The sequence below is a fragment of the Lutra lutra genome, chromosome 13 (assembly GCF_902655055.1).
Source record: "Lutra lutra chromosome 13, mLutLut1.2, whole genome shotgun sequence".
NCBI classification, from domain to species: domain Eukaryota; kingdom Metazoa; phylum Chordata; class Mammalia; order Carnivora; family Mustelidae; genus Lutra; species Lutra lutra.
Window position 1 is genome coordinate 83,726,274 of NC_062290.1, and position 12,468 is coordinate 83,738,741.

General features: G+C 40.7%; 1 protein-coding gene across 1 annotated transcript; it reads left to right on the plus strand.

Annotated features, from left to right (window-relative positions):
- The first annotated feature begins 4,751 nt into the window (after positions 1 to 4,751).
- LOC125083528 (olfactory receptor 1G1-like) lies at positions 4,752 to 6,026 on the plus strand. Its single transcript, XM_047700228.1, has one exon. It carries the CDS (start codon positions 4,752 to 4,754, stop codon positions 5,691 to 5,693), a length of 942 nt encoding a protein of 313 aa, XP_047556184.1. The 3' UTR covers positions 5,694 to 6,026.
- Positions 6,027 to 12,468: the final 6,442 nt, after the last annotated feature.

The following is a 12,468-nucleotide window of genomic DNA, read 5'->3' on the forward strand; positions in this document are numbered from 1 at the left end:
GTAGGAGATACAGGCTTCCAGTTATGAAATGAAAAATCCACATGAATAGAAGGCACAGCATAGGGAATGTAGTCAGTGGTATTGTAATAGTGTTGTATGCTGACAGTAGCTGCACTGGTGGTGAGCCCATCATGACATAAAGAGCAGTTGAATCATTGTTGTGCACCTGAAACTAATGTAACATTATGTGTCAACTACATGTAAATAATTTTTTAACTTTTAATTTAAATTCAACTTAATTTATACATGGTGTATTACTAGTTTCAGAGGTAGAATTTAGTGATTCATGAGTTGCGTATGACACCCAGTGCTCACTACATCGAGTGCCCTCCTTCATGCCCATCACCCAGTGACCCCATATTCCCAGCCACCTCCCCTCCAGCAACCTTCCATTTGTTTCCAAGAGTTGAGTCTTATGGTTTGTCTTCCTCTCTGATGTCATCTTATTTTGTTTTTCTTCCCTTCCCCTACACTCATCTGTTTTGTTTCTTAAATTCCACATAAGTGAAATCATCTGATATTTGTCTTTCATTGACTGACTTATTTCACTTAGCATATAATACCCTCTACTCCATCCACACCATTACAAATGGCAAGAATCCATCCTTTTTGATGGCTGAGTAATCTTCCGTTGTGTATATATACCACCTCTTCTTTACCCATTCATCAGCTGATGGACATCTTGGCTCTTTCCACAGTTTGGCTATTGTGAACATTGCTGCGATGAATCACTGTTTGTATCCTTTGGATAAATACCTAGTAGTGCAATTGCTGGGACATAGGGTAGTTCTATTTTTAACTTTTTGAGGAACCTCCATACCGTTTTCCAGAGTGACTGCACCAGTTTATATTCCCACCAGGAGTGTAAGAGGGTTCCCCTTTCTCTGCATCCTTGCCAACATCTGTTGTTTCCTGAGTTGTTAATTTTAACCATTCTGACTGGTGTGAGATGGTATCTCACTGTGGTTCTTTTTATGGTATCTTTTTTTTTTTCTTCATTTAAATTTGATTAGCTGATACATAGTACCTCATTAGTTTCAGATATAGTGTTCAACAATTCATTAGTTGCATATAACACCCAATGGTTTTGTATATCCCTAATGCCGAGTGCTTTTGAGCCTTTTATCATGTGTCAGTTGGCCATTTGTATGTCTTCTTTGGAGAAATGTCTGTTCATGTCTTCTCTCCACTTCTTGACTGGATACTTTTTTGTTGGTTTTTTGGGTGTTGAGAAGTTCTTTATAGATTTTAGATAATAGCTCTTTACTGATAAGACATTTGCAAATATCTTCTCCCATTCCATATGCTTCCCTGTTTCCTTTGCTGTGCAAAAGATTTTTATCTTGATGAAGTTCCAACAGTTCATTTCGCCTTTTGTTTCCCTTGCCTTTGGAGATGTGTCTGGCAAATAAGTTGTTGTGGCTGAGCTCAAAGAGGTTGCTGTCTATGTTCTCCTCTAGGATTTTGATGGATTCCTGTCTCAAATTTAGGATTTTCATCCATTTTGAGTTTATTTGTGTGTATGGTGTAAGGGTCCAGTTTCATTCTTCTGCACGTGGCTGTCCAGTTTTCCCAACACCATTTGCTGAAGATACTGTCTTTTTTCCACTGGATATTCTTTCCTGCTTTGTTGAAGATTATTTGACCATAGAAAACAATTTTTTTAAAAAAAAACATAAAATTGACGGGTGCCTGGGTGGCTCAGTTGGTCGGGCAACTGTCTTTGGCTCAGGTCGTGGTCCCGGAGTCCCAGGATAGAGTCCTGCATCAGGCTCCCAGCTCTGCGGGGGGTCTGCTTCTCCCTCTGACCTTCTCCCCTCTTCTGCTCTCTCTCACTCTCTCTCTCTTTCTCAAATAAATAAGTAAAATCTTAAAAAAAAAAAAAAACATAAAATTGAGTGAAAGAAGGTAAATGTTCCGTTCATGTAAAAGACAAAAATAGGCAAATAAAAACAATACATGATTCACACATATACACATAGCTGGTAAAACTGTAAGAAAATGGTCTTATGTGTTTTGCATGCTGTGTTTTATATATGATGTATTTCACAATTTAAGAAATTTAAAGTAACCTTGCATGCAGAAGCCTCTACTATTTCGGCAGATATTTATAGATGATCCATCTCTCTCACCTCTGGAGTTATAGGGAACAAGTCTGTTCACTCTTTCTATGTACAGAACAGTAGGAATTTGAAGACAATGATTGTGTAGCGCATCCTACCCCAAACCTGTCCAATTCATTTATTATTATGATTTTCTGAGAAAGTATAGGTTTTCTTTAAAAGGATTGGAATCTGATTAGAGTGTGTAAACTCCATGGCAGGTTGGGGAAGGAGGAGATAGGGTTCTCCCCTGCCTGTGCCCAGGGCAAGGGTAGCAGGTGCGGGATTCTCAGAAGTCACAGACATATGTGGTCACTGTGAGACAAAGGTGCTCCTGACACTGCTGGGACTCACAAATCCAGGGCCCAGAAGGGCCAGCTGGGAGGTTGGACATTTGCCCCATCTTGTCTCTAACTAGGAGATTGGGGATTAGGTCCCAGGAGATACTACACATGAAAAGCCCACAGCTCTCCCTGGCTCCTGTTCCTGACAACGGGTTGCTCCACCCCCAACTCTTTAGTCCATGCTGCTGTTACAGAGGAGGAAGAACACTGAGGTTGTAGCAAGTCCTCTTGTTTTTTTTAAAGATTTATCTATGTGTTTTAGAGGTTGGTGGTGGCAGAGGGAGAGAGAGGGAGAGACTCCCAAGTAGACTCCACCTCGAGCACAGAGCCCAACATGGGGCTCAATCCCATGACCCTGAGATCCCAACCTGAGCTGAAATCAAGAGTCAGATACTTAACCAACTGCATCACCCAGGTGCCCCATAGCAAGTCCTCTTGAGGAAAAGAAGGGGAAACAAACCAAATAGGCAAGACAGACCCAACACCTAGTGATGGACACAAAACCTGAGGATGGTCAGAATTTCCAGGTAAGACCTGAGGGGGTGGAGATAGGAGTTACTGGTCACAGACACACACACACTCACACACACACACACACACACACACACACACACACACACTTCCTCCTCCTTCCCTATTCCTTCCTCCTTTCCTGTCTCTTCCTTGCTCTCAGTCAAATACAACCAGGCTTGCTTAACCACCACAAGGAGAGCCTCTACTTGATATCCATGAATTCCCTGATAGTCCAGCCTGAAGTTAGTGCAGATCAGGGGTCCCCAAGCCCCTGGCAGTGGCCAAGACACTGTATCTGTGCAATAATAGTGCTCAGGACCCCTTGACTTTCAGGGACAACTCCCTCTCAGCCCACGGGATTATGAGTGGCTTCCAGAATCAGTCTATACCACCACCAAATGAAACAATCTCCACAATAATTAATAGGCCAGCACACCCTAGCTAATTTTTTTTAAGTATCAGAGTATTTGCAATAGATTTATTTAGGCTCATTTTCCAACTGAGGTTCTGAGAAGGTAAATGATTTGGCCAAGATGGTAAACATGGGACTCAAACTTGGGCCTGCACATGTCACATGTCTGAGTGGAAGCTTTGTCATGGTACTACTAGGTCAGAGCTATTGCCACCCAAGGGCATGATGATGAAATTGGTGACAACGGCACTTAAAACTCTATATATGAAACTTAAAGTTTTGAAAACTCAGCTTCCCACAGACCGGGACCAAGAAAAAGTCCAATTTTCTCAGGACTGAGGGTGTTTCCTGGAAGTGAAATGTTCAGTTTTGAAAGGGGGTAGAAAAGTCCAGGGCAAACATGGAGGACTAGTTGGTCACTCCAGAAGGCACCTTCCTTTTGTTACCTCTGTCAAAAGAAAACAGTAATATCAGGGAAAGCTACTATTTGATGAGCATTTGATATAAGACAGTCACTCATCTAGTTCTGTACAATCCTTATATAATTTAATCCTCAACAACCTTCTGATTTTGGCATCATTATCCTCTTTAAGCAGATGCAGAAACTGAAGCCAGAAACACTGAGCAGACTTGTTCAACATCACAGGAGGCTGGGCCCAATGAAGGCTCATCAGACCCAAAGGGAATATATCATATTGCCACTTCAAAAAGCATGCTCATGACATGAGCACAGGCTGACATTGCCTGTTTGTGGGTTCATCCTTCTATACCATCCAAATATATGAGATAAAATCTCTCAATTTGGATTTTACAACACAGGTCCTGAAAAAACATTTAATTGATTCTGGTATTTTGATGCATTCAACAGTCCTATATGGTAGGTTTATGTCTCTATATCTTACAGGTAAAGAAAATGAGGTTCAAAGGATATAAGTAATTTACCTAAAATATAAAAAGTAATGAGGATTTAGACAGAGGATGCTCCTTAGTAACTGTCCAGCAAATTCCCATCACCAAGATATTTTTTTTCAGACCTCTAAGCTATGAGCTTAAGATTTTAGTTTTTAATAAAGTGGAGAGTGGACTAAGACCTGGGAAGATTCTTTCTAGCTAAGCTCCAGTTCAGCCTCATCCAGGAGGTCTACAGGACAATTTACGAGACACCTAAAATATGAAGTTGACCCCCCAAAAGATCTCCTGTTGCTATTGTCCATAGTTCTCAGATCTGTACATGCTTACATGCCCACCAGTGAGAGACAGGAGTGCATTTTAGTGGCATCTGAAAAGAACAGAGAAAACTGATGAAAGGCTTTGAATGATATAAATTGTTGGAGTCTGTGTACATTTAAGCAAGAATTCCCTGCAATTCTGCTACTATAAATGGCAATTAGAAATCAAACTAGCATCTCCGACTTCCTGCTCCTGGGCTTCTCTGACCACCCAGAGCAGCAGCCTCTCCTCTTCGGGCTTTTCCTGGCCATGTACCTGGTCACCATGTTGGGGAACCTGCTCATCATCCTGGCCATCGTTTCTGACCAGCACCTCCACACCCCCATGTACTTCTTCCTGGCTAATCTTTCCTTTGTTGAGACCTGCTTTTCCTGCACCATTGTCCCCAAGGTGTTGGTGAGCATTAAGACACAACACCATGCCATCTCCCATACTGGGTGTCTCATGCAGATGTACATCTTCATGGCATTGACCCTGCTGGATGACTTCCTGCTGGCCGTGATGGCATATGACCGCTATGTGGCCATCTGCCTTCCTCTCCACTACACCACCATCATGTGTCCCCAACGCTGCCTGCTGCTGGTTGCCGCATCCTGGCTCTGCGCACACCTCCTGGCCTTCTCACTCACCCTCCTCATGGCTCAGTTCTCCTTCTGTGCCTCCCATTCCATTCCACACTTTTTCTGTGATGTACCACCGCTCCTCAAACTTTCCTGCTCAGACACTCAGGTCTACCAGGACACAATGTTAACTGAAGCAGTTTTCACAGGCATGATTCCTCTCACCTGTGTCCTGGTCTCTTATGCCCACATCATGCACACCATCCTCAGGATCCCCTCATCAGGAAGGAAGCACAAAGTCTTCTCAACCTGTGGCTCTCACCTGTCAGTCGTCACTCTCTACTATGGGACACTTTTTCTGGTGTATTTCCGGCCCTCATCCTCCTACTCAGCAGACACTGGAATGGTTGTATCTGTGATATATACAATGGTCACCCCCATGCTGAACCCATTCATCTACAGCCTGAGGAACAGAGACATGAAGGGGGCTCTGTGGAGGCTCTCAGGCTGGAGAAGATACTCTACTCCATAAGAGGTCCTGCCCCAGACTGGAAGATCATGCTCTCTGAAATGCCTTCTCCCTGCACTTCTCCACAGCAATTTTGAAAACTCAAGTTCAAGGCAAGATGGATGCTCGCCATCATGAGCAGGTTCATCAAACAGAGAATGCCTAACTAGACAGAAGGAGAATAAGATCAACTTGCCAAGGACACAGCTACAACCTGGAAGAAGGAGTGGCCAGCCATTCCTACAAGGTGACTTGATTAGTGGGTATACAGGTGTCCAAAAAGATTCAAACCACACAGTGGGAATCGCCAAAAGAAAAACATCAGACAGAACTGGGGTTCTGGGATGAAGCCAGGTACCAGCCCAGTCTATGACTAACAGGTCCCACTCACTGACAAGCAATGCTCACAAGAGTTGGAAGGGTCAAGTGCTCTCAGTTTCAGGGACCATTTCCAAGCCCAGCTTTTGAAGCTACTCACTGAGAGGGGCTAACCTACACACACAGAAGGCTGAACCGAGAAGACACACAATTTGCTGGGACTGAGAAAACAAGAATAATTCTAGGGGGAAAATGAGGCACAGAGAGATCAGAGGACTGGCCCCAACACACACCCCAGGGATCAGATCAAAGATTGTGACAAAGAGATTACTAGTTATGGACAAGTCCTTGATTTTTTGGTTTTTAAACTCTGGGTTATTTCATGTGTCTCAACTGCAGAATAATACATGCTCATTAGAGTTAATTTGTAAAACATAAACAAATAGGAAAAAAGGAAACACAACACTTCTTTGTAAAGAAAAACACTGATAATATTTTACAGTATTTCCCACCTATCTTTTTCTAATGACTTTTTGTCTTTACTATGTTGAGAAAATATTGCTGGTACAATTATATGTACTTTCTTGGTTAGTCTTAAAACTTGAGTTGTCTCCCTGTGATTATCTCTTCCTGAATGTTTGGCTCTCTGAGGTTACATCACAAAAACATCCATGATATATTTGCTTTTTCACTATGGTTGGATGATTAGGGGGTTTCTAAGCTTTCGCTATTATAAACAATGATGCAAAAAGTCTCTGAAAAGAAATGATTTTCATATATTCATAGCCCATTACATTTAATATTTTCAAAACTAGAATACTAAGTAGTACCTTTTTAGGGTCCTTTATCCATTCTGTCAAGATGCCCAAATGAGAGTGCCCAATTGTCTCCATCTTCTCCATATTTTTATGTTCACATTTTCCCCTTAATTAAAACTGATATGATAGACAAAATGGTATCTCTTTGACTTAGTTTTAACTCCTTTGATTTTTTTTTAAATTTTTCTTTATGTTACATTAGTCACCATACAGTTCATCATTAATTTTTGTTGTTGTTGTTGTTGTTGTTGCTTTTTAATTTATTTTTTTCAGTGTTCCAAGATTCATTTTTAATGCACCACACCAGTGCTCCATGCAATACATGCCCTCCTTAATACCCATCACCAGGCTGACCCAACCCTTCATCCCCCCTCCCCTCCAAAACCCTCAGTTTGTTTCTCAGAGTCCACAGTCTCTCATGGTTTGTCTACCCCTCCAAATTCCCCCAATTCACTTCTCCTCTCCACCTCCCAATGTCCTCTGTGTTATTCCTTCATTAGTTTTTGATGTAGTGTTCCATGACGCATTGTTAGCCTGGTGATAAGTATTAAGGAGGACATGTATTGCAGGGAGCAAGGTGTTTTACACAAACTTCTTTGATTTTTGGTGAAGGAACTGTTTTCCTGAGTCCGCTAACCATTTTTTTTTCCATTTCATTCTTTTTTAATATTTTTCCTTTTTTTGTTATTATAATTCCAGTGTAATTAACCTACAGTGTTCTATCATTTTTTAAATTGAAGTGTAGTTGACAAATAGTCTGCAACATAATAATATCAGCTTCAGATGTATGACATAGTAATTTGACAACCATATACATTACAAAATGTTCGCCACAATAAATTTATATTTGGGAGTTGGGAAATTCAGCTAGAAATAATCTTAGGAGTAAAAGAAATCAAAATGGCTTTCAGAAAATATTGTTATCTGAATGAAAACCAATTATAAAACATTATTTACAAGAAATTTTTCACAAGAAAATTAGTTATATGCAAATGTGAGAAAACCAAAGAAAAGGTTACGAAACACTAAGTCTAAAATCCATCTGTAAAAGAACAACAAATATCAATCCAAGCAAGAAAACAGCTGAGAGCAGAATATGATAAAATAGAATATATTTACAAAGCTAAAAGATTTCTTGAAAAGATAATTTATATTCCTCTGATGAAAATGGTTATAGGGTAAAATACTAATTATCAATAAGAAGAAAAGAGTGACATTACCTCTGATATTAAAATAAAGAAGATATTACAAACAATGTTATATAAACTTCAAAATTTAGATTTCTAGAAAAACATATCACATCAAAACTAATATAGTAAAAAAAACAAAACCTAAATAAACCTATAACCGTTGAGAAAGTTTCATTAGTAGCCCTTCCTTGAAGAAAAATTCAGGCCCAAATGGCTGTAAGAGTGATTTTCTACACACAATTCAAGAAGGAAAACATAAGTCCTTTCCAAAAAATAGAAAACGCAGGAACACTCATCCAATTCCCTTTATGAGATTAACACAAACTTCATACCAAACACTGACAATAACATTGCAAACAATCACCATAACAAGTTGATCTCCATGAAGATAAATGCATCAAAGAAATTTATAAAATAAATGTACCACCCAAAGTAAAATATTAGCAATACAATCACAACAATTCAGAAGAAAATAAAATGTATCATTGCCAAGCTGAGTTTTCCCAGGAAGGAAAGGTGGATTTTACATTCAAAACTCAGCCAAAGTAAGTTGCCATATTTATATAGCAAAGGCCAAAAATTATCTGATGCAAGAACATCTCAAAAGATGGAAGAAAAAACATGTCATAAACTCCAACATCCACTCACTGAAAGGTCCTCTTGGCAAAATGGGGACGAAAGAAAACTTTCTTAACCTGAAAAAGGTTGCCTTGTTTTAAACATATGGCATATATAATACATAAGGGTTACCACACATTTAAATCTGTTGTCTAAACAGGGAATGAGAACACCAGCTCTCACCACAGCACTCCAACACTAGACCTGGGGTCTCATCCAGGGCAGTCAGAGAGAAAAGACAGAGAGGATGTAAATTCTCTACAGGAAGAAACATGGGAGCATTATGTTTACAGATAACATTTTCATACAATTGCAATTCAAAAGAGTCTATGGAGGAACCACTGGAATTAATAATTAGTTACCATCATGCAAAAACAAATAAAACACAGACACACACAACCCCCCACACTCAGACACACACTTCACTACATACACAAAAATCAGTTCCAGATGCACTAAAGAACTGATTGGGGAAAGCAAAATTTAAAAGTTTTTAAAAGAAAATGCTGGCAAATATCTTCCTGAACTCATGAAAGAAAGCACCACTTCAACCAGACACAAATAAAGCACTCAGGAAAAAAAAAAAAATACTGATGAATTCAATCAGTTAAAATAAAAATACTGATTTAGCAAATAGCACTATAAACAGTGAAATGACAAACCAGAGATAGAGGAAATGTTTATCATGTACATAAATCAACAAAGGACTAGGATCTAGAATAAATAGTTCTACATAGTTCTATAAATACATCTGAATATGACAGATAACTAAACAGAAAAAATGAATAAAAACTGAAACAAGCACTTTCAAAATAAGGAAATAAAAATACTAATGAGTGGCACCTGGATGGCTCACTCAGTTAAGCCTCACTCTTGATTTCCCCTCAGGTCATGATCTCTGGCTGGTGAGATCAAGCCCTGAGTCAGCTTCTCTCGTCCCTCTCCCTCCATCCCTCCCCCTGCTCCCTTCTCTCTTGCTCTTTCACTCTTTCTCTAAGATAAATAAATCTTTTTTAAAATGCTAATGAGTATTTATAAGGAACTCAATCTCATAATTAACCACTGAAATATAAAATCAAACCATCAGGAGATGAGACCCAAACCACACACACAGCAACATGACCACAGTGGAAAAGGCTGAAACCACCAGGACTTAGCCAGGATGTGGTCCAACGAGCGCTCTCACACATTGCTGGTCCAAATGCAATGTGAGACGATCTCCCTAGAGGTCAGTTTCACAATGTGTACCCAACTGGAGGATACGGATATCTTGGAACCTAGCGTTGCCATTCCTGGGCATGTACACAACAGAAAGGAACGCATGTGTGCACCAAGACTCAGGTACCAGAATGATCATCTCACAGCAATGGTAATGAACATACCGCCACTACATACACATATCCAGATAAATCTCATATAAGTAAAAATATTGAACAAAAGGAGCCAGAGAAAAGAATACATAGTGGATGAGCACATTTATTTAAAGTTCAGAAACAGACAAAGCTAAAAGAAACTGTTCCAAAGAGGACAGGGATTATTTTCATCCGAATGAAAGAAAAGTTGTGATTATTAGCAGGACACACAAAACGAGTGTCAGATGTACTGGCTACGTTTGACTTCTAAATCTGGGAAGTTGCACAGAGGGGACTGGTTTCTAATATTTCCTGGGGGTCAAGGGGTGTTTGTGTTTTGCACAGTTTTCTCTTACTCTTCACTGATTAATTTTTTAAAGTACATACCATGATTACTACTACATGGGCACCAGAATATCTATCTACATTTCTGTGATCCAAAAATCTCTCATGAGAGAAGGATTTTCTGTGCATTTGCAGTGAACTCATTGAGCTGGTCACCATAATCTGAATTTACACGAGGGTATGTATAGCCTGCACTAGCTGTACTCAGTGTGACTATCCATTCCTTCTGTTGTGGAAATATGGTATGTTTGTGTCCCCAGGACCCTGTGAGAGAATCACAGACAACAAACACACACAGTAATTCCAAACTCAAAATGTCTGAAATCAGAATTCTGGCAGGCTACAGGGGTGCATAAGGAGGTGCTGTGATCTGTACGAGACACCACTGAACATGAACACCCTTCAGTTACGTGACTGAGTGTGAAGGAAGAATGCTAACCAACAGGCCCAGTTCACAGAAGAATGTAAAAAGAGTAATTCCATTCCCATAAAGGACAAAAACAGGCACATTCAGAGTTAACTATACAGTGTACAATCTCTGCATGTGGGTTATCAAACTGAACACTGGAAAAGAGAGCAGGTAGAGACCAAGGAAAGAGATAGGCCATGCCCATTGGTAGCAACAGTGTTACTAAGCAAGGGAACTCACACGCAGGACATGTCTTATCTAGGGCACCCCAAGACAAGTAGGTAGGCACACCCGCCCACCAGAATCACAAAAGTTTATATACAGAAAGGCTTCACAGGGGTTCAGTCACTTAGCCTCCCAGAGGGTCTCGAAGGCACATGGCTAACTTAGGGCTGTGTGCTTGAAAATGGCTCCCAACATGGGAAGAGTGGGCAGAGCTACATTCTGAGGTCAGGGGAAGGGATAGGTAACCTCCCATTCCCTGGGGCTAATTCATGAGTCAACTGGGGGTCACATCTTCTCCAGGACCTCCCCCAAAGATGCATATGTGGCAAAACTACAAAGAGCAACAAGAAATGATACACAGTGCTCACAACAGTGATTTCCTCAAAAGGGGGAGGAAAGGATGTGATGGAAAATGGGTCCACACAGGGCATCTGCAGGATTCAACTATTTAAGCTGGGAGAATGGGCATTCATTATACTAGCACTCGTTCAACAGCACAGATGTTTTACAAACTTTTTTTGAGAGTATGATACAATTACAGCAAAAAATTAATTAAAAAATTCAGAGATTGGGACACCTGGATGGCACCTGCAGTTCGGGGTCCAACTCTTGATCTGGGTTCAGGTCCTGATCTCAGTGTTATGAGATCCAGCCCAGCATGGAGCTCAGCTCTTGGCACAGAGTTGGTGTGGGATTCTTTCTTCCTCTCCCTCTCTAATCCTACCCATGCTCTCTCCCTCCAAAAATGAATAAATCAATCTTTAAAAAAGAATTTAGAGATTGCATCCTGAGCTTTATAGACAGGCTACATAGTATTCATATCTCTGATCTCTGGGGACACTGAAAATAGGAATAGTCCCTCTACTATATGATATTTGAAGTGGGATTTTCTTTGTATTTTTTAAAGATTTCATTTATTTATTTGACAGAGAGAGATCACAAGTAGGCAGAGAGGCAGGCAGAGAGAGAGCAGGGAGCAGGCTCCCCGCCGAGTAGAGAGCCCAATGCAGGGACTCTGAGGAACCTGAGACCATGACCCGAGCAGAAGGCAGATGCCCAGCCCACTGAGCCGCCCAGGTACCCTGATAGTTGAAGTATTGATCATTTTCTTAATCTAGAGTTTTTTAAATATTTTATTTATATATCGATTGATTCACTTGATACAGAGAGAGAGCACAATGAAATGGTGGAGGAGCAGAGGAAAAAGGACAAGCGAATTATTCATCAAGCCTACACCCCAACACAGGGCCATCGCAAGCCGCAAGATCATGACCTGAGTGAAAATCAAGAGTTAGATGCCCAAACAACTGAGCAACCCAGGCACCCCTGCTCCTGATCTGTTTTATCTTCAATTTTTTTTCTTATTTTCTAGGATTGACTATATCTCATCCATGGGGACTGGGCTCTAATTAGAAAGGGTGACTCTGTGATACAGATAAGCCCCGTTCAGGATCAGACCAGGAGGATGCAGCCAAGCAGCATCTCACCCAGGGGAAAAACCAGGAGTCCCCCAGGGATCCCAGC

Coding starts and splice junctions, on each gene's coding strand:
- LOC125083528 (XM_047700228.1), top strand. CDS start 4,752: ATGGCAATTAGAAATCAAACTAGCATCTCCGACTTCCTGCTCCTGGGC.